The sequence below is a fragment of the Pristiophorus japonicus genome, chromosome 3 (genome assembly GCF_044704955.1).
Source record: "Pristiophorus japonicus isolate sPriJap1 chromosome 3, sPriJap1.hap1, whole genome shotgun sequence".
In the NCBI taxonomy this organism is placed as follows: Eukaryota; Metazoa; Chordata; class Chondrichthyes; family Pristiophoridae; genus Pristiophorus; species Pristiophorus japonicus.
In genome coordinates this window covers 235,426,558-235,449,731 of record NC_091979.1, presented here as the reverse complement: position 1 = coordinate 235,449,731, position 23,174 = coordinate 235,426,558, and the positions used below count along the sequence as shown (strand labels likewise).

The following is a 23,174-nucleotide window of genomic DNA, read 5'->3' as shown; positions in this document are numbered from 1 at the left end:
CACCTTTCATAGTCCCTGGATGTCCCAAAAGTGTTTCACAGCCAATGAAGTACCTTCAAAGTGCAGCCACTGTTGTTATGCAATCACTTTGGGATATTTCACTACGTTAAAAGTGGCTATATAAATGCCAGCTGCTGTTTTTGTTTTGCAGACAAACATGGCTGTCAATTTGTGCACAGCAAGGTCCCTCAAACATCAAATGAGATAAATGACTAGTTAATCTGATGTTTGTTGGGGGGGGGAATAAATGTTGGCCAGGCACCACAAAAATTGCTCTTCAAATAATGCTGTGGGATCTTTTATATCCGCTCAAACAGGCAGAAGAGACCTCGACCCAATATCTCATCCAAAAGATGGCATTAGCGACAATGCAGCACTCCCAATACTGGAATGCTGAGTCAGCTCAAGCCCCTCGTTTGTGCCCAAGAGACAACCTCCTGACCCAGAGGAGAGTAGGCCACCAATTGAGGCAAGTTAACAGGACTGGTCGGGAAGAGGCACCACCTGCAAGAGTTCATTGCTGGTCTCATCGACGTCCACCAACTGCAATCAGCGGCCAATGGGTAGGAATGCACTCGTAGACACAAAAATAAAAGCTCAGCAGAGTCAATAAAACATTCGCAATGCTAATGCATCTACACAACTCCCCCAGGCAACAAGCTTTCACTTTCAACAACAGGAATGAGAGGAGAGATTTTTTTTAATTACAAAAAGAACAATTGAGCAATGAGAGATAGTGGATGCATTGGTTGTAATCTACCAAAATTTCCTGGATTCTGGGGCGGTCCCAGCGGATTGGAAAACCGCAAATGTAACACCCCAATTTAAAAAAAGGAGGCAGACAAAAAGCAGGAAACTATAGACCAGTTAGCCTTAGATCTGTCGTTGGGAAAATGCTGGAGTCCATTATTAAGGAAGCAGTAGCAGGACATTTGGAAAAGCATAATTCAATCAATCAGAGTCAGCATGATTTTATGAAAGGGAAATCATGTTTGACAAATTTGCTGGAGTTCTTGGAGGATGTAACGAGCAGGGTGGATAAGGGGGAACCGGTGGATGTGGTGTATCTGAATTTTCAGAAGGCCTTTGATAAGGTGCCACATAAAAAGTTACTGCACAAGATAAAAGTTGATGGGGTTGGGGATAATATATTAGCATGGATAGTGTATTGGCTAACTAACAGAAAACAGAGAGTCGGGATAAATGGGTAATTTTCCAGTTGGCAACCAGTAACTCGTGGGGTGCCACAGGGATCAGTGCTGGTGCCTCAACTATTTACAATCTATATTAATGATTTGGATGAAAGGACCGAGTGTAATGTAGCCAAGTTTGCTGATGATACAAAGATGGGTGGGAAAGCAAATTGTGAGGACAAAAAATCTGCAAAGGGATATGGACAGGCTAAGTGAGTGGGTAAAAATTTGGCAGATGGAGTATAATGTGGGAAAATGTGAGATCATGCACTTTGGCAGAAAAAATAGAAAAGTAAATTATAATTTAAATGGAGAAAAATTGCAAGTGTTGCAGTACAGAGAGACCTGGGGGTCCTTGTGCATGAAACACAAAGTTAGTATGCAGATACAGCAAGTAATCAGGAAGGCAAATGGAATGTTGGCCTTTATTGCAAGGGGGATAGAGTATAAAAGCAGAGAAGTCCTGCTACAACTGTACAGGGTATTGGTGAGGTCACACCTAGAGTACTGCGCACAGTTTTGGTCTCCGTATTTAAGGAAGGATATACTTGCGTTGGAAGCTGTTCAAAGAAGATTCACTAGGTTGATTCCAGAGATAAGGGGGTTGACTTATGAAGATAGGTTGAGTATGTTGGGTCTATACTCACGGAGTTCAGAAGAATGAGAGATGAGCTTATCGAAACATACAAGATAATGAGGGGCTCAACAAGGTGGATGCAGAGAAGATATTTCCACTCATAGGGGAAACTAAAACTAGGGGACATAGTCTCAGAATAAGGGGCCGGCCATTTAAAACTGAGATGGGGAGGAATTTCTTCTCTGAGGGTTGTAAATCTATGGAATTCTCTGCCCCAGAGAGCTGTGGAGGCTGGGTCATTGAATATATTTAAGGCGGAGATAGACAGATTTTTGAACGATAAGGGAATAATAGGTTATGGGAAGCGGGGAGGGAAGTGGAGCTAAGTCCATGATTAGATCAGCCATGATCTTATTAAATGGCAGAGCAGGGTCAAGGGGCCAAATGCTCCTATTTCTTAAGTTCTTATTTTAGTTTCCATTACTAAAATAGATTAACTTGTAGGCTGGAGGGGGGGGGGTTAATGACAGAGGTGGAGAGAAAAAAGGTGCATACCTTGTCCTTTTCCGTTGCCCGAATGTCTTCTCTCCTGCGGAAAATAATGTAAAGCTAAACGTTGCCCTCCTTGAATTATTAGACATTTTAGTTTGCTGATATTTAATGTTTAAAAGGAGTGGTACATGCCTTAATTGGTGAGGGCTCTTATCGTAATTCTACCATCTACCAAGTAAGAATGTGTAGAACATAAGAAATAGGAGGAGTAGGCCATTTGGCCCCTCGAGCCTGCTCCACCATTCAATAAGATCAAGGCTGATTTGATCTTGGCCTCAAATCCACTTCCCTGCCCTCTCCCCATAACCCTTGACTCACCTATCGTTCAAGATAGAGACAACTATGATGCAAGCAAACTGAAGTCCAGAAAAATAGGAGCAGGTGTGGGCCATTCAATAAAATCATGGCTTATCTACCTCCACCTTCCCGCACTATCCTCATATCCCTTGATATCCAAAAATCTATCGATCTCAGCCTTGAATATACTCATTGAGTATCCAAAACTCTCGGGGTAAAGAATTTCAAAGATTCACCACCTTCAGTGAAGAAATTTCTCCTTCCCTCAGTCCTAAATGGCCAACCCATTATTCGGAGACTGTGACCCCAGTTCCAGACTCCCCAACCAGGAGAAACATCCTCCCTGCATCTACCCTATGAATCCCTGTAAGAATTTTGTATGTTTCAATTAGATCATCTCTCATTCTTCTAAACTCGAGAAAATATAGGCCTAGTCTACTCAATCTTCAAAAGACAATCCCCCCCCATCCCAGGAATCAGTCTGGTGAACCTTCGTTGCATTCCCTCCAAGGCAAATGTATCCTTCCTTGGGCAGGGAGACCAAAACTGTACACAGATCCACAGATGTTAACATAGTCCTAATATTAAGCAGCGTGTAACGTGCGCAGATAATATCGCAAAAACTGTTTAGTAGGCAAAGAATGTGGGGTGAACCCAGTCCCTCATGAGCACAAGCACCACTGCCCCTTTTCTGCCCAATTATCTTTCTCTCTCTCTCTGTCTGTCTGTCCAGGACTCTCGCTGGGTTCCAGCCCCACGCCTGCCAGCTGCTCTCCAGTATCGAAGCGCTGACCACACTTGATCAGCTCAGCCAGGCACGAGACTCCCAAAGCAAGTGCTCTACTCGGAACTCTTTCACAGCAAACGAGCCAAAGGTGGGTAGAGGAAATGTTACAAGGACACCCTCAAAGCCTCCCTGATAAAGTACAACATCTGCACCAACACCTGGGAGTCCCTGGCCAAAGACCGCCCTAAGTGGAGGAAGAGCATCCGGGAGGGCGCTGAGCATCGCAAGTCTCATCGCTGAGAGCATGCAGAAACCAAGAGCAGGCAGCAGAAAGAGCATGCGACAAATCTGTCCCACCCTCCCTTACCCTCAATGACTATCTGTCCCACCTGTGACAGGGCCTGTAGCTCTCATATTGGACTGTTCAGCCATCTAAAGACTCACTTTTAAGAGTGGAAGCAAGTCTTCCTCGATTCCAAGGGACTGCCTATGATGATGCCAAATGGATGATCATCTGTCTGTCCAGGACTCTCGCTGGGCTCCAGCCCAACGCCTGCCAGCTGCTCTCCAGTATCTTCCCAAAGCGATCTTTTCACACGAGCCCCAGTACCAGGCAGTAGTTTACGCATCCTGGGAGCATCACAGCTTCGCCTGACCCTGTCTTGCCTGAACCCCATTCACCTTTCCAGCGGGAATCCTGGCCTACTTCTACCCCCAAACCCAGCGCCACTCTAGGACACCCTTCCACAAAATATACAATGCAGCAACAGGCCCTTCGGCCCAACCAGTCCATGCCAGCGTTTACACTCCACTCGAGCCTCCTCCCATCTTTCCTCATCTAACTCTATCTGCATAACCCTCTATTCCTTTCCCCCTCATATGCTTATCTCGCTTTCCTTAAATGCTTCTATACTATTCGCTTCAACCACTCCCTGTGGTAGTGAGTTCCACATTCTCGCCAGTCTGGGTAAAGAAGTTTCTCCTGAATTCCCTATTGGATTTAAGAACATAAGAAATAGGAGCAGGAATAGACCATATGGCTCCTCAGCCTGCTCCGCAATTTAATACGATCATGGCTGATCTGATCTTGGCCTCAGGTCCACTACCCTGCCCATTCCCCATAACCCCATATTCCCTTTATTGGTGACCAACTTATATTTATGGGCTCTAGTTCTGGTTTTCCCCCGCAAGTGAAGACATCTTCTCTACGCCTACCCTATCGAACCCCTTCATAATTTTAAACACCTCGATCAGGTCACCCTCACACTTCTCTTTTCTAGAGTAAAGAGCCCCAGCCTGATCAGTCTTTCCTGATAGTTATACTCTCTCAGCTCTGGTATCATCCTTGTAAATTTTTTCTGTACTTCTCCAGTGCCTCTATATTGAGACCAGAACCTTGTGTATTAGGGCGATACCACAGATCTACACACTATAGTCTCACTAAAAGGAGTTAAAAGTTGTGCTGAAACTACATGCGAGATAGTGAGAGACTTCTGTGAAGCACTGTAAAATTCTGGTGTAAATGTCACAAACTTTGTATGCCTCCTAAATACAGGGAATGACTCGTACACCTATCTCTGACCCCTCTACGTTGTGGAGTGGTGGGGGAAAGGGGTTTAAGAATCTCCAGACCTCTCCAACCGGCTTCCGAGCAGCCAGCTGACAACAGTGTTGGGAGCAGTTTGCCCATCTGCCTGCCCAATCCCTCAAGATATGAAGGGCCAATAAACCCAGAAAAGGGAAGGGGCACAGAGGGCAAGCATCCAGTTCATGCACAGTTCATGAGCAGTAGTAAAGCAGAGTTAAATACGAGGCTATTAACTCATTCCCTCCCAGCAGACTGCAGAGCCAGTTAGCTTTATTAACGTTACCTGATGGTTCCTCTAAAAGCCCCTTTCAGTGGAGTGGATCGTACGTATAAAATATGAACCTTAGCAAACCGTGGGTTAATACTGGTCACCTGTTTAGAAACAGAAAAATGTTGGTTAACATTTATAATAAATACAATACAAGATGCAGCTCCCTGGTTTGGGTGGGGGGTGGGGAGGCGGGGAGAGGGGGAAAGAGTAAAGAGTTCCACAGAAGAGGCTGCTTTGGTATAAAACAGTTATGATTCTCTATCCCAGACAGGCCACAGCGACAGTGCCCAGGAGAGTGGCCATCAGCCGATTTAATTTTTAAAACATTTATTTAGGATTTTAGACAGTTTCCACAGACTGTCTTAACACACGGATCAGTCCAGTCAGGAGAATGTGAGCGACAGTCTGCCACAAAATCTAGTGCAGGGTAATTAAGATTTTTTTTTTCATTCTTGGGTTGTGATTTTAGCTGGCAAGGCATTTATTGCCCATCTCTAGGTGCCCTTGAGAAGGTGGTGGTGAGCCGCCTTCCTGAACCGCTGCGGTCTGTGCGGTGAAGGTACTCCCACATTGCTGTCAGGGAGAGAGTTGCAGGGTTTTGATGCAGCGGCGATGGAGAAACGGCCGATATATCTGCAAGTCAGTATGGTGTGAGACTTGGAGTGGAACTGGAGGTGGCGGTGTTCCCAAGCGCCTACTGCCCTTGTCCTTCTAGGTGGTAGAGGTCACGGGTTTGGGAGGTGCTGCTGCTGAAGCCTTGGCGAGTTGCCGCAGTGCATTCTGTAGATGGTACACACTGCAGCCACGGAGCGCCGGTGGTGAAGGGGATCTGACTTTTCCAACCAAGGTGGAAGTAAAATGCTAAAGGGATTAAGAAATGGCTCTGGTAGCTGACCTCCGCTGGGGTGGACTCTGCATATGATCTCTGCGGCCTCGTGTTAAAGCTTGGAAAGTAGGCCGATTGTTATTCCCCCTCCAACTGGAAGTGCTGGTGAACATTGATTGGGCACAGCATCAGGTTTGGCTGAGGTCACACAGTTAAATAGTTACGGTCAAAGCTCACGCCACACGAATGTCGACTTAAATCACGGTGCTGGCTGAGGCAAGAACAACTTGCATTTATATAGCGCCTTTAACCTAGTGAAACGTCCCAAGACACTTCACAGGAGTATTATGAGATTACATTTTTACACCGAGCCACACAAGTTGAAATTAGTGCAAGTGACCAAAAGCTTGGTCAAAGAGGTAGGTTTTAAGGAGCGTCTTGAAGGAGGAAACAGAGGTAGAGAGGCGGAGAGATTTAGCAGGAAGTTCCAGAGCTTCGGGCCTAGGCAACAGAAGGCACGGCCGCCAATGGTTGAGTGATTATAATCAGGGATGCTCAAGAGGGCAGAATTAGAAGAGCGCAGACATCTCGGGGGGTTGTAGTGCTGGAGGAGATTACAGAGATAGGGAGGGGCGAGGCCATGGAGGGATTTGAAAACGAGGATAAGAATTCTGAAATCAAGGCGTTGCTTAACCGGGAGCCAATGTAGATCAGCGAGCACAGGGGGTGATGGGTGAACAGGACTTGGTGCGAGTTAGGACACGGGCAGCCGAGTTTTGGATCACCTCTAGTTTACGTAGGGTAGAATGCAGGAGGCCAACCAGGAGTGCTTTGGAATAGTCAAGTCTATAGGTAACATGGAAGTCAAAGCTTTTAGGATAGGGGAAAATTGTATAAAGTTGACCCATGTGTGAGTGCATTTCCGATGTACTTTAATGTGGGTGGGCACAACAGCAAACTACAGAGCACTTGTGTGGAGGTTAAACATGAAATATTTTTTTCGCATAATATTTAAAATAAAAACTAATGATCTGTTGATCCAGTAACCGGGGGCGGGGAGTAGCTATCCAATTAGTCCCACTTCCTCCACTCTTTCCCCGTAGCCCTGCAAATTTTTCCTCTTCAAGTATATAATCCAATTCCTTTTTGAAAGTTACCATTCAATCCGCTTGCACCACCCTTTCAAGCAGCGCATTCCAAATCATAACAACTCACAGCGTTAAAAAAAATTCTCATCTGTCCCCTGGTTCTTTTGCCAATTATCTTAAAATCTGACAAGTTTTCAAAATTTAAAAATAAACAAAAGGTTTGGCTCTGTTGAGTGCTGCAGAAAAGGTGGTTTGAAACCATCTTGTCTTACCTTACACGTTACAACGACTCCAACCTCTGGCAGGAGTTGGGGCTCTGTGTCCCGAACCACCGATATAACCGGCACCTGTGAATACCAGCTCAGAGTTATCATAGAATGTACAGCACAGAAACAGGCCATTCATCCCAACTGGTCTACACTAGTGTTCATGCTCCACACGAACCTCCTCCCACCCTACTTCAGCTAACCCTATCTGCAGATCCTTTTATGCCTTTCTCCCTCATGTAGCTTCCCCTTAAATGCAACTATGCTATTTGCCTCGTCGTGTGGTAGTGTCTTGGATCCCCTTGCCATTGGACCAAGACCGTGCTCTGTAGCTGGCGTGCTTTGGCCACCCCACTTTAAAAGGATTCACGCACAGGCATCTTCCACCCTTTAAAATGAAGTTCTGGATCTGGCCCACATTGGTCTCACCAGTCACCTTAGAACTCAGTTTAGTGTGGAAGCAAGTCATCCACGACTCCGGGGGACTGCCTAAGAAGAAGAAGTGGTAGCGAGTTCTCACCCACTCTCTGGGTAAAGAAGTTTCTCCTCAATTCCTTATTGAATTTAACAGTAACGAACTTGTATTTGTGCCCGCTAGTTTCTGAAACCGGCCACTAGGAGCAATGCTCCCTCTAAGCTGTGCGGCCGTAGGTCCCCTGCAGTCAGAATCAGGGGAAGTCATAACAGGGAACAAAGAAATGGCAGACCAATTGAACAAGTACTTTGGTTCGGTATTCACTAAGGAGGACACAAACAACCTTCTGGATATAAAAGGGGTCAGAGGGTCTAGTAAGGAGGAGGAACTGAGGGAAATCCTTATTAGTCGGGAAATTGTGTTGGGGAAATTGATGGGATTCAAGGCCGATAAATCCCCAGGGCCTGATGGACTGCATCCCAGAGTATTTAAGGAGGTGGCCTTGGAAATAGCAGATGCATTTACAGTCATTTTCCAACATTCCATAGCCTCTGGATCAGTTCCTATGGAGTGGAGGGTAGCCAATGTAACCCCACTTTTTAAAAATGGAGGGTGAGAGAAAACAGGGAATTATAGACCGGTCAGCCTGACATCGGTAGTGGGTAAAATGAAGGAATCAATTATTAAGGATGTCATAGCAGCGCATTTGGAAAGAGGTGACATGATAGGTCCAAGTCAGCATGGATTTGTGAAAGGGAAATCATGCTTGACAAATCTTCTGGAATTTTTTGAGGATGTTTCCAGTAGAGTGGACAAGGGAAAACCAGTTGATGTGGTGTATTTGGACTTTCAGAAGGCTTTCGACAAGGTCCCACACAAAAGATTAATGTGCAAAGTTAAAGCACATGGGATTGGGGGTAGTGTGCTGACGTGGATTGAGAACTGGTTGTCAGACAGAAAGCAAAAAGAGTAGGAGTAAATGGATACTTTTCAGAATGGCAGGCAGTGACTAGTTCTATGGTGGGGCCCCAGCTGTTTACATTGTACATTAATGATTTAGATGAGGGGATTAAATGTAGTATCTCCAAATTTGCAGATGACACTAAGCTGGGTGGCAGTGTGAGCTGCGAGGAGGATGCTATGAGGCTGCAGAGTGACTTGGATAGGTTAGGTGAGTGGGCAAATGCATGGCAGATGAAGTATAATGTGGATAAATGTGAGGTTATCCACTTTGGTGGTAAAAACAGAGAGACAGAGAATTATCTGAATGGTGACAGATTAGGAAAAGGGAAGGTGCAACAAGACCTGGATGTCATGGTGCATCAGTTATTGAAGGTTGGCATGCAGGTACAGCAGGCGGTTAAGAAAGCAAATGGCATGTTGGCCTTCATAGCGAGGGGATTTGAGTACAGGGGCAGGGAGGTGTTGCTACAGTTGTACAGGGCCTTGGTGAGGCCACACCTGGAGTATTGTGTACAGTTTTGGTCTCCTAACCTGAGGAAGGACATTCTTGCTATTGAGGGAGTGCAGCGAAGGTTCACCAGACTGATTCCTGGGATGGCGGGACTGACATATCAAGAAAGACTGGATCAACTGGGCTTGTATTCACTGGAGTTCAGAAGAATGAGAGGGGATCTCATAGAAACGTTTAAAATTCTGACGGGTTCAGACTGGTTAGATGCAGGAAGAATGTTCCCAATGTTGGGGAAGTCCAGAACCAGGGGTCACAGTCTAAGGATAAGGGGTAAGCCATTTAGGACCGAGATGAGGAGAAACTTCTTCACCCAGAGAGTGGTGAACCTGTGAAACTACCACAGAAAGTTGTTGAGGCCAATTCACTAAATATATTCAAAAAGGAGTTAGATGTAGTCCTTACTACTAGGGGGATCAAGGGGTATGGCGAGAAAGCAGGAATGGGGTACTGGAGTTGCATGTTCAGCCATGAACTCATTGAATGGCAGTGCAGGCTCGAAGGGCCAAATGGCCTACTCCTTCACCTATTTTCTATGTTTCTACATTTCTATGATCTCTGCTGCTCCCGCTTTTTTCAATGTTGAATTTCGCACATGCGTGAAACTGTGAATGGGCCACACAGCTCCTTAAAGGGGCTGCACACCCAAAGGAAAATTAGGGGCAACATTGACTCGAAGGTGCAGAAGAGCTTTCCTGGCCCACAGGGGAGGGAGAAGGGTCAACGACTGCCACTCCTGCATTTGGGCTTGGAGGCAAGCTCAATCGTTCTAAAATATTGCTGAACACAAAGGCTCAGCTGTGGTTGTATTGCGCTCCACCCCTCCCCACCTGGCAGATTTCTGGGAATTCCAGTTCACAGGGACAACGGTAAACAAACTGCACCATGTTTAATCATAGATATTTGCAGTGCGGAAGGAGGCCATTTCGGCCTATCGTGTCCGCGCTGGCCGGCCAAGAGCTATCCAGCCTAATCCTACTTTCCAGTTCTTGGTCCGTAGCCCTGTTGTGTTACCGCGCTTCAGGTGCATATCTTTTAAATGTGGTGAGGGTTTCTGCCTCTACCAACCTTTCAGTGAGTTCCAGACCCACCCCCCTGCCCCCCACACCCTCTGGGTGAAGAAATGTCCCCTCATATCTCTTCTAAACCTCCCCCCAATTACTTTAAATCTATGCCCCCTGGTTGTTGACCTTCTGCCAAGGAAAACAGGTCCTTCCTATCCACTCTATCCAGGCTCCTCAATTTTATACACTTCAATCAGGACTCCCCTTAGCCTCCTCTGTTCCAAAGAAAAAAAGACCCAGTATTTCCAATCTTTCCTCAGCCAAAATTCACCAGTCCAGGCAACATTGTTGTAAATCTCCTCTGCACCCTTTCCAGTACAATCACATCTTTCCTGTAATGTGACACATAACCTTCCGAATGTACTAGGGGACAGTGGGTCTAGTGAGAATGAGGAACTGAAAGATATCCTTATTCGGCGGGAAATTGTGTTCGGGAAATTGATGGGATTAAAGGCCGATAAATCCCTGGGTCCTGATCGTCTGCATCCCAGAGTACTTAAGGAAGTGGCCCTCGAAATAGTGGATGCATTGGTGATCATTTTCCAACAATCTATCGAGTCTGGATCAGTTCCTATGGACTGGAGGGTAGCTAATGTAACACCACTTTTTAAAAAAGGAGGGGGAAGAGAGAAAGCAGATAATTATAGACCGGTTAGCCTGACATCGTAGTGGGGAAAATGTTGGAATCAATCATTAAGGATGAAATAGCAGCCCATTTCGAAAGCAGTGACAGGATCAGACCGAGTCAGCATGGATTTATGAAAGGGAAATCATGCTTGACGAATCTTCTGGAATTTTTTGAGGATGTAACTCGTAGAGTGGACAAGGGAGAACCAGTGGATGTGGTGTATTTGGACTTTCAAAAGGCTTTTGACAAGGGCCCGCACAAGAGATTGGTGTACAAAATCAAAGCGCATGGTATTGGGGGTAATGTACTGACGTGGATGGAGAACTGGTTGGCAGACAGGAAGCAGTGTCAGGATAAACGGGTCCTTTTCAGAATGGTAGGCAGTTACTAGTGGGGTGCCGCAGGGCTCAGTACTGGGACCCCAGCTCTTTACAATATACATTAACGATTTGGATGGAGGAATATAGTGTAATATCTCCAAGTTTGCAGACGACACTAAACTGGGTGGCGGTGTGAGCTGTGAGGAGGATGCCAAGAGGCTGCAGGGTGACTTGGACAGATTAGGTGAGTGGGCAAATACATGGCAGATGCAGTATAATATGGATAAATGTGAGGTTATCCATTTTGGGGACAAAAACACGAAGGCAGAATATTATCTGAATGGCGGCAGACTAGGAAAAGGGGAGGTGCAACAAGACCTGGGTGTCATGGTTCATCAGTCACTGAAAGTTGGCATGCAGGTATAGCAGACAGTAAAGAAGGCAAATGGTATGTTGGCCTTCATAGCTAGGGGATTTGAATATAGGAGCAGGGAGGTCTTACTGCAGTTGTACAGGGCCTTAGTGAGGCCTCACCTGGAATAGGGTGCGCAGTTTTGGTCTCCTAGTCTGAGGAAGGACGTTCTTGCTATTGAGGGAGTGCAGCGAAGGTTCACCAGACTGATTCCAGGGATGGTTGGACTGTCATATGAGGAGAGACTGGATCAACTGGGCCTTTATTCACTGGCGTTTAGAAGAATGAGAGGGGATCTCATAGAAACATAAGATTCTGACAGGACTGGACAGGTTAGATATGGGAAGAATGTTCTCGATGTTGGGGAAGTCCAGAACCAGGGGACATAGTCTTAGGATAAGAGGTAGGCCATTTCGGACTGAGATGAGGAGAGACTTCTTCACTCAGAGTTGTTGACCTGTGGAATTCCCTGCCGCAGAGAGTTGTTGATGCCAGTTCATTGGATATATTCAAGAGGGAGTTAGATATGGCCCTTACGGTTAAGGGGATCAAGGGGTATGGAGAGAAAGCAGGAAAGGGGTACTGAAGGAATGATCAGCCATGATCTTATTGAATGGCGGTTCAGGCTCGAAGGGCCGAATGGCCGACTCCTGCACCTATTTTCGATGTTTCTATGTTTCTATTACCCTTTGCGTCCTGCCTCCGAGCCAATTTTGGATCCAACTTGCCACTTTGCCCTGGATCCCATGGGCTATTACTTTCGTGACCAGTCTGCCATGTGGACCCTTATCAAAAGCTTTCCTAAATCCATATACACTACATCATACGCACTGCCCTCATAGACCCTCCTGGTTACCTCCTCGAAAAATTCAATCAAGTTAGTCAGACACGACCTTCCCTTGACAACTCCATGCTGACTGTCCTTGATTAATCCATGTCTTTCCAAATGAAGATTTATCTTGTCCCTCAGGATTTTTTCCAATAATTTTCCCACCACCGAGGTTAGGCTGACTGGCCTGTAATTAATCGGTCTATCCCTTTCTTTCTTTTTAAACAAAGGTACAACATTCGCAGTCCTCTGGCACCATATCTGTAGCCAGAGAGGATTGGAAAATGATGGTCAGAGCATCTGCTATTTCCTCTTTTGCTTCTCTTAGCAGTCTGGGATACATTTCATCCGAGCCTGGGGATTTATCCACTTTCAAAGCTGCTAAACCCCTTAATACTTTCTCTCTCACTATGTTTATCTCATCTAATATTTCACACTCCTCCTCACACATTGCAAAATCTGCATCGACCCTCTCTTTTGTGAAAATGGATGCAAAGTATTCATTAAGAATCATACCCACGTCTTCCGCCTCCACACACAGATTTCCTTAATGAGAAGACAAATGGTGCAGCTCACTGATGCTACACCTTGAAAGCCAGCGTGTAACTGGGTTACGAGGTTGGGAGGTGTTCTGCGCTAACCCAGCTGATCTCAGCCAGGCAACGGTTGGGATGTCAAAATTTGCCTCAGCGCCGCTGGGCTAAGGGAGCAGAAAACAGCCAGTATTCCCAGCTGTGATCGCCATCCAGTGAACACCCACACCTCCGCGTTTTGGAGCATAGGCAGATATAGCAGGAGCGGCGAGGCCGGGGTGGCGAGAGATTGCAGAGACGTGCTCGGGGCCCAGGAGAGGCGCGAGTCACGGGGCCCAGAAGAGGCGAGGGCCCAGGGGCAGCACAGGCCAGCCCACACTGCGATATGTGTGCGCACTAGGTCCATGCAGCAGAGCTGGTCTCCAGTCGTCTTGGTTAACTCTTGCCACTGGAACAAGACCGAGCTCTGTCAAACTGGTGTGCAACGGCCATCACACGTTAAAAAAATCCACGCATAGGCATCTTCCATCCTTCAGGATGCAGTTCAGGACCTGGAATATTAGAGCCTTCATTGAAACACCTGTGAATTCATTCCTTTTTTGGCGTGGAAGCAAGTCATCCTCGTTTTGAGGGACCACCTATGATGCTGATGACACCTCAGTGTTCACATGTGAAGAACGGGCACCGAGGGGAGGGACTGGAGAGTGTCCAGCACTTGTGGACCTGTATCCCAGAAGGAGAAAATTGGTAAACAAAAAAAGGAAAGTAATCAAAAAAAGGAAAGTGAAATTAAAATCGGGCTTACTGCAAACTCTCCATATAACTGAGATTCAACCACAGTATTTGGTTCAAAGGGAGACTCAGTGGAGGGTCTGGGATAGCTTCCCACGCTTTGATGCCACATGAAACAGGATAACTCCATCCCTTGCTTCATTACATTAAAAGGAAAGGATTTGCATTTATATAGTGCCTTTCATGACCTTACAGCTTTTTAAAGTAGTTATTGTTGTAATGTAGGGAAACGCACACAATATGCGCATAGCAAGCTCCCACAAACAGCAATGTGATAATGTCCAGATAATCTGTTTGTGTTGTTGGTTGAGGGGTAAATATTGGTCAGGACCCTGGGGAGAACTCCCCTGGCTCTTCTTCAAAATAGTGCCATGGGATCTTTTACATCCTCCCGAGAGGGCAGCTGGGGTCTCGATTTAATGTCTCACCCATAAGACGGCACACTTTCAATAGGACTGCATTGGAGTGTCAGCCTATATTTGTGCTCAAGTGTCTGGAGTGGGAATTGAACCCACGACCTTTTGACTCAGAGGCGAGAGTGCTACCTGCTGAGCCACAGCTGGCACCTCATTAGTGGCAATGGAGACATTCCCACTGATCTGGCTCCTAGATATGGTTGTTAAACCATCTTTATGGGAGTAAATGTACTGAAGCAACGCAAACTGGCACTGGATGAACAAAAGTGATCTTCCCCCAGGTTAACCTGGCATCTGCTTGGTACTCCCCTGTAGAGCTGCTACAAAGACAAGAAATTGAGCGAGGAACCTGCAGATATAAATCTACCCATCAGCACTCTATGTCAATGACTCCGCGCCTTGCTTACCATTCCATTGTCATTTTGCTTCACCACATAGCCAGCTAAAGATGCAAAAATGTATCCGTGTCTGGAGTATGTGCCATTACCAGGAGTGCTGTCCTCTATGCTGCACAATCTCTCCCCTGTATGTATGCAATGGAATTTGGACAGTCAGATAACATACATGTTAGATGGTAATGAATAAAGAAAAAGACTTGCATCTACATCGTGTCTTTCATGAACTCTCGACATCCCAACGCACTTTACAGCCAATTAAGTACTTTTGGAGTGTAATCACTGTTGTAATGTGGGAAACGCAGCAGCTAATTTTCGCACAGTAAGCTCCCACAAACAGCAATGTGATAATGACCAGATAATCTGTTTTAGTGATGTTGGTTGAGGATAAGTATTGGCCAGGACACCGGGGATATCTCCCCTGCTCTTCTTCGAAATAGTGCCTTGGGATCTTTTACATCCACCCGAGGGGGCAGACAGGGCCTCGGTTTTACCTCATCCGAAAGACGGCACCTCAGACAGTGCAGCACTCCCTCAGTACTGGAATGTCAGCTCAGGTTGTATGCTCAAGTCTTGAGTGAGACATCGTCACCCATTGGATCTTTTCCCAGAATAAAAGATAAAGTAGTTACAGCTTGTCAAACCGGAGACCCTTCTGGGCTGTGTTGCTCAGCAAATCACTGGATAACCACCATTTCTGACAGAAAATAATAGATATAGGATATTTTAAATTGAGACTGATCATTTTTTCTCATGTACTTTTGACCACGATAAGTGGCACCTTGTTTCTTCTGCTGTTATCACTTAACCTCGTAGATTTTTGAATGCTACTATTGATATATTGCATAAATATCCATGCAGCCCCCCTTGCTCAGTGACGGCTGGCAGGTCTCTCTCCCTACCTGGAATCCCTGTATATTCAGCGAAGAATTTCTCCTCTGATCAGAGGGTGTCAGCTGTGGCTCAGTTGGTAGCGCACTAAGGGGTACGGTAGCAAAATGGTTATGTTACTGGACTAGTAATCCAGAGTCCTGGAGACAGCAGGTCAAATCCCATCATTGGTAGCTGGGGAATTTAATTTCAATTAAATAAATTTGGAATTCCTAAGCTAGTATCAGTAATGGTAACCATGAAACTACCAGATTGTCATAAAAACCCATCTATGTCCTTTAGGGAAGGAAATCTGCCGTCCTTACCCCGATCTGGCCTATATGTGAACCCAGACCCACAGCAATGTGGTTGACTCTTCACTGATCTAGCAAGCCACTCAGTTGTACCAAACGGCTACGACAAAGTCAGCACGGTGGGAGCACCTTCAACACACGGACTGCAGCGGTTCAAGGTGGCACTCATAACCACCTTCTCGTGGGCAATTAGGGATGGGCGATAAATGCTGGTCTTGCCAGCGACACCCACATCCCAAGAATGAATAAATAAATAAAAAACTAGCCTCTGACTCAGAAGATTGATACTTCAGAGATTTGTGCACAAAATCTAGGCTGACAGTCCCAGTGTAGTACTGAGGGAGTGCACTGTCGGAGGTGCCGTCTTTTAAATGAGACGTTAAACCAAGGCCCCGTCTGCTCTCTTGGGTGGACGTAAAAGATACCAACACAGATTAGTTGGGCCGAATGGCCTGTTCCTGTGCTGTATATTTTATGTATGGTAACCTGGGGCCTGGTTACCAGGAGAGCAGCTGTCAGAGACCCAGAATGCCAGGTGAAACAGTGCCCAAATCAGGGTTAATGCGGACCTGTCTGCCAGGGACAATGATGCCTGGAGAGGTTTGTCATGGGCAGAAGCAACTGGGGCCCCCGGCTCACGTTTGGGGTAATTATTTAGCTTCAAATCGAGACACTCAACACAGAAACAGCTTCCTGGAAGTCAGCAAATTAGACCTTAGAAACATAGAAAATAGGTGCAGGAGTAAGGCATTCGGCCCTTCGAGCCTGCACCGCCATTCAATAAGATCATGGCTGATCATTCCCTCAGTATCCCTTTCCTGCTTTCTCTCCATACTCCTTGATCCCCTTAGCCGTAAGGGCCATATCTAACTCCCTCTTGAATATATCCAATGAACTGGCATCGACAACTCTCTGCGGCAGGGAATTTCACAGGTTAACAACTCTGTGAGTGAAGAAGTTTCTCCTCATCTCAGTCCTAAATGGCCTACTCCTTATCCTAAGACTATGTCCCCTGGTTCTGGACTTCCCCAACATCAGGAACATTCTTCCCGCATCTAACCTGTCCAGTCCCGTCAGAATCTTATACGTTTCTATGAGATCCCCTCTCATCCTTCTAAACTCCAGTGAATAAAGGCCCAGTTTATCCAGTCTCTCCTCATCTGACAGTACAGCCATCCCTAGAATCAGTCTGGTGAACCTTCGCTGCACTCTCTCAATGCCAAGGACGTCCTTCCTCAGATTAGGAGACCAAAACTGTACACAATATTCCAGGTGAGGCCTCATTAAGACCTCCCTGCTCCTGTACTCAAATCCCCTAGCTATAAAGGCCAACATACCATTTGCCTTCTTCACGGTCTGCTGTACCTGCATGCCCACTTTCAGTGACTGATGAACCATGACACCCAGGCTTGTTGCACCTCCCCTTTTCCTAATCTGCCGCTATCCAGATAATATTTCTGCTTTCGTGTTTTTGCCCCCAAAATGGATAACCTCACATTTATCCACATTATACTCCATCTGCCATCTCACCTAACCTGTCCAAGTCACCCTGCAGCCTCTTAGCATTCTCCATACAACCCTCACCGCCACCCAGTTTAGTGTCATCCGCAAACTTGGGGATGTTACACTCAATTCCTTCATCTAAATCGTTAATGTATCTTGTAAAGAGCTGGGGTCCCAGCACTGATCCCTGCGGCACGCCACTAGTCACTGCCTTCCATTATGAAAAGGACCCGTTTATCCCGACTCTCTGCTTCCTGTCTGCCAACCAGTTCTCTATCCACGTCAGTACATCACCCCCAATACCATGCGCTTTAATTTTGCACACCAATCTCTTGTGCGGGACCTTGTCAAAAGCCTTCTGAAAGTCCAAATACACCACATCCACTGGTTCTCCCTTGTCCACTCTGCTAGTTACATCCTCAAAAAATTCCAGAAGATTCGTCAAGCATGATTTCCCTTTCATAAATCCATGCTGACTTGGTCCGATACTGACATTGCTTTCCAAATGTGCTGCTATTTTATCCTTAACGATTGATTCCAACATTTTCCCCACTACTGATGTCAGGCTAACCGGTCTATAATTACCCGTTTTCTCTCTCCCTCCTTTTTTAAAAAGTGGGGTTACATTAGCTACCCTCCAGTCTACAGGAACTGATCCAGAGTTGATAGACTGTTGGAAAATGATCACCAATGCATCCACTATTTCTCGGGCCACTTCCTTAAGTACTCTGAGATGCAGACTATCAGGCCCCAGGGATTTATCAGCCTTCAATCCCATCAATTTCCCTAACACAATTTCCCACCCAATTAGGATATCCTTCAGTTCCTCCTTCTCACTAGACCTACTGTCCCCCAGTACAATCAGAAGGTTATTTGTGTCTTCCTTTGTGAAGACCGAACCGAAGTATTTGTTCAATGGTCTGCCATTTCTTTGTTCCCCATTATAAATTCACCTGAATCCGACTGCATGGGACCTACATTTGTCTTCACTAATCTCTTTCTCTTCACATATTTATAGAAGCTTTTGCAGTCAGTTTTTATGTTCCCGGCAAACTTCCTCTCATACTCTATTCCCCCCTCTTCCTTAGTCTTCCTCTGTTGAATTCTAAATTTCTCCCAGTCCTCAGGTTTGTTGCTTTTTCTAGCCAAATTATATGCGTCTTCCTTGGCTTTAACACTATCCTTAATTTCCCTTGTTAGCCATGGTTGAGCTACCTTGCCCATTTTATTTTTACTCCAGACAGGGATGTACAATTGCTGAAGTTCATTCATGTGATCTTTAAATGTTTGCCATTGCTTATCCACCGCCAACCCTTTAAGAAACCTTTGCCAGTCTATTCTAGCCAATTCACACCTCATACCATCAAAGTTAACTTTCCTTAAGTTCAGGACCCTAGTTTCTGAATTAACTGTGTCATTCTCCGTCTTAATAAAGAATTCTACCATATTATGGTCACTCTTCCCTAAGGGGCCTCGCACAAGATTGCTAATTAGTCCCTTCTCATTACACATCACCCAGTCTAGGATGGCCAGCTCTCTTGTTGGTTCCTCGACATATTGGTCTAGAAAACCATCCCTAATACACTCCAGGAAATCCGCCTCCACCGCATTGCTACCAGTTTGGTTAGCCCAATCAATATGTAGATTAAAGTCACCCATGATAATTGCTGTACCTTAATTGCTGCACACATCCCTTATTTCTTGTTTGATGCTGTCCCCAACCTCACTACTACTGTTTGGTGGTCTGTACACCACTCCCACTTGCGTTTTCTGCCCTTTGGAATTCCGCAGCTCCACCCATAACGATTCCATATCATCCAGGCTAATGTCCCTCCTTACTATTGCATTAATTTTCTCTTTATCCAGCAATGCCACCCCGCCTCCTTTTCCTTTCTGTCTATCCTTCCTAAATGCTGAATACCCTTGGATGTTGAGTTCCCAGCCTTGGTCACCCTGGAGCCATGTCTCCGTGATGCCAATTACATCATACCCGTTAACTGCTATCTGCACAGTTAATTCGTCCACCTTATTCCGAATGCTCATCGCATTGAGGCACAGAGCCTTCAGGCTTGTCTTTTTAACATACTTTGCCCCTTTAGAATTTTGCTGTAATGTGGCTCTTTTTGTTTTTTGCCTTGGGTTTCTCCGACCTCCACTGTTACTAGTCTCCTTTCTATCTTTTGCTTCTGATTCCATTTTATTTCCCTCTGTCTCCCTGCATAGGTTCCCATCCCCCTGCCATATTAGTTTAACTCCTCCCCAACAGCACTAGCAAACACTCCCCCTCCGTCCGGTTTGTACTGGTCCCACCTCCCCCAGAACTGGTTCCAATGCCCCAGGAATTTGAATCCCTCCCTTCTGCACTACTGCTCAAGGCATGTATTCATCTGAGCTATCCTTAGGTCCCAGAGATCCCAGCCTGGCCCCTCAGACTCCAAGTGTCAAACCCCAGATCCCCGTAACACCCCCAGACCGCCATATCACCCGCAGTATCGCACCCCAGAACCTGTATCAACAGCCCGACCCCCTGCATCACCCCCAGTCCTCCATATCACCCCTAGGCCCCCAATATCTCCCCCAGACCTCCGTGAAACCAATATCTCCCCAGACCTCCATATCACCCCTAGTTCCCCAATATCTCACCCAGACCCCAAGTAGCTACCCCCATATCTCACCCACTATCTCCCCCCAGACCCCCAATGTCTCTCCTAGACCCCCATATAACCCTCAATGTCTCCCCCAGACCCCACAATATCTCCCCCAGACCTCCATATCACCCCTCGACCCCCCCAATATCTCCCCATTCCCCGTATAACCCCCAATATCAACCCCAGATCAAAAGTATCTCCCCCAAACTCCCAATATCTCCCCCAGACCTCAAGTATCACCGCAGAATCCCCAGTATCGCCCGTATCAACGCCCAAAATCCCCCAAGACCACAAATATCACCCACACTCACCGGGGATACAAAGCTTCACTGGCGCCATTACAGCTTCGCGGGGCCTCGGAAGCCGCGCCGCGATTGGCCGAATCACCCGTGAGAAACGAAGGGATTGGTTGATCCCTGTTGCTAGGACGGTGGCCGGGATGGGACACGGCACGGTCGCGCGTCCCTCCCCTCGCTGCTGCCGTCCCTGATGGAGTGGAGTCAGTGCAGGAGAAATAGGGCAAGCGCCTGACACAGCATCTTATTTGTTGAGGTTCAATTCATTTTATACTATTATTTGCTATGTTTCAGTGCCACACCAGCAGGTGTAGTATAACCACTGATCCATAATCGGGCTCCTCTTTTTAATTTATTTCTTCTCCCCCTCCCCTCAAAGAGAACTGGGTTATTTGTTAAATCACATGACATTCATTGAATCATAGAACGATACAGTATAGAAAGAGGCCAAGTGTATAAAAAATTCCCTTTTCAAAGAAAGATAGAATTGCATTCAGGAAGGATAGAATAAAAGGAAAAGGAGGTGGGGTAGCATTGCTGGTTAAGGAGGAGATTAAGGCAATAGTTAGGAAGGACATTAGCTTGGATGATGTGGAATCTATATGGGTAGAGCTGCAGAACACCAAAGGGCAAAAAACGTTAGTGGGAGTTGTGTACAGACCTCCAAACAGTAGTTGTGATGTTGGGGAGGGCATCAAACATGAAATTAGGGGTGCGTGCAATAAAGGTGCAGCAGTTATAATGGGTGACTTTAATATGCACATAGATTGGGCTAACCAAACTGGAAGCAATACGGTGGAGGAGGATTTCCTGGAGTGCATAAGGGATGGTTTTTTAGACCAATATGTCAAGGAACCAACTAGGGGGGAGGCCATCTTAGACTGGGTGTTATGTAATGAGAGAGGATTAATTAGCAATCTCGTTGTGCGAGGCCCCTTGGGGAAGAGTGACCATAATATGGTGGAATTCTGCATTGGGATGGAGAATGAAACAGTTAATTCAGAGACCATGGTCCAGAACTTAAAGAAGGCTAACTTTGAAGGTATGAGGCGTGAATTGGCTGGGATGGATTGGCGAATGATACTTAAGGGGTTGACTGTGGATGGGCAATGGCAGACATTTAGAGACCGCATGGATGAACTACAACAATTGTACATTCCTGTCTGGCATAAAAATAAAAAAGGGAAGGTGGCTCAACCGTGGCTATCAAGGGAAATCAGGGATAGTATTAAAGCCAAGGAAGTGGCATATAAATTGGCCAGAAATAGCAGCGAACCTGGGGACTGGGAGAAATTTAGAACTCAGCAGAGGAGGACAAAGGGTTTGATTAGGGCAGGGAAAATGGAGTATGAGAAGAAGCTTGCAGGGAACATTAAGACGGATTGCAAAAGTTTCTATAGATATGTAAAGAGAAAAAGGTTAGTAAAGACAAACGTAGGTCCCCTGCAGTCAGAATCAGGGGAAGTCATAACGGGGAACAAAGAAATGGCGGACCAATTGAACAAGTACTTTGGTTCGGTATTCACGAAGGAGGACACGAACAACCTTCCGGTTATAAAAGGGGTCGGGGGGTCTAGTAAGGAGGAGGAACTGAGGGAAATCCTTATTAGCCGGGAAATTGTGTTGGGGAAATTGATGGGATTGAAGGCCGATAAATCCCCAGGGCCTGATGGACTGCATCCCAGAGTACTTAAGGAGGTGGCCTTGGAAATAGTGGATGCGTTGACAGTCATTTTCCAACATTCCATTGACTCTGGATCAGTTCCTATGGAGTGGAGGGTAGCCAATGTAACCCCACTTTTTAAAAAAGGAGGGAGAGAGAAAACAGGGAATTATAGACCGGTCAGCCTGACATCGGTAGTGGGTAAAATGATGGAATCAATTATTAAGGATGTCATAGCAGTGCATTTGGAAAGAGGTGACATGATAGGTCCAAGTCAGCATGGATTTGTGAAAGGGAAATCATGCTTGACAAATCTTCTGGAATTTTTTGAGGATGTTTCCAGTAGAGTGGATGAGGGAGAACCAGTTGATGTGGTATATTTGGACTTTCAGAAGGCGTTCGACAAGGTCCCACACAAGAGATTGATGTGCAAAGTTAGAGCACATGGGATTGGGGGTAGTGTACTGACATGGATTGAGAACTGGTTGTCAGACAGGAAGCAAAGAGTAGGAGTAAATGGGTACTTTTCAGAATGGCAGGCAGTGACTAGTGGGGTACCGCAAGGTTCTGTGCTGGGGCCCCAGCTGTTTACACCGTACATTAATGATTTAGATGAGGGGATTAAATGTAGTATCTCCAAATTTGCGGATGACACTAAGTTGGGTGGCAGTGTGAGCTGCGAGGAGGATGCTGTGAGGCTGCAGAGCGACTTGGATAGGTTAGGTGAGTGGGCAAATGCATGGCAGATGAAGTATAATGTGGATAAATGTGAGGTTATCCACTTTGGTGGTAAAAACAGAGAGACAGACTATTATCTGAATGGTGACAGATTAGGAAAAGAGGAGGTGCAAAGAGACCTGGGTGTCATGGTACATCAGTCATTGAAGGTTGGCATGCAGGTGCAGCAGGCGGTTAAGAAAGCAAATGGCATGTTGGCCTTCATAGCAAGGGGATTTGAGTACAGGGGCAGGGAGGTGTTGCTACAGTTGTACAGGGCATTGGTGAGGCCACACCTGGAGTATTGTGTACAGTTTTGGTCTCCTAACCTGAGGAAGGACATTCTTGCTATTGAGGGAGTGCAGCGAAGGTTCACCAGACTGATTCCCGGGATGGCGGGACTGACCTATCAAGAAAGACTGGATCAACTGGGCTTGTATTCACTGGAGTTCAGAAGAATGAGAGGGGACCTCATAGAAACATTTAAAATTCTGACGGGGTTA

At 46.2% G+C, this 23,174-nt stretch overlaps 1 protein-coding gene across 2 annotated transcripts in view; it reads right to left on the bottom strand.

Moving 5' to 3' along the window:
* The window catches only part of exosc1 (exosome component 1), a 51,639-nt gene extending 31,242 nt beyond the window's left edge, over positions 1–20,397 (bottom strand). Inside the window, exons 1-5 of one of the 2 annotated variants that reach the window (XM_070876445.1) lie at positions 20,307–20,397; positions 14,673–14,788; positions 7,392–7,466; positions 5,218–5,306; positions 2,326–2,359 (exon numbers count right to left, since the gene is read on the bottom strand). In XM_070876445.1, coding sequence (XP_070732546.1) covers positions 2,326–2,359; positions 5,218–5,306; positions 7,392–7,466; positions 14,673–14,788; positions 20,307–20,334 — 342 coding nt within the window. In that variant the 5' untranslated portion in view covers positions 20,335–20,397. The remainder of the gene's footprint in view (positions 1–2,325; positions 2,360–5,217; positions 5,307–7,391; positions 7,467–14,672; positions 14,789–20,306) is intronic. The other variant, XM_070876444.1, reaches the window with a different exon arrangement.
* Between the last annotated feature and the right edge of the window lie 2,777 nt (positions 20,398–23,174).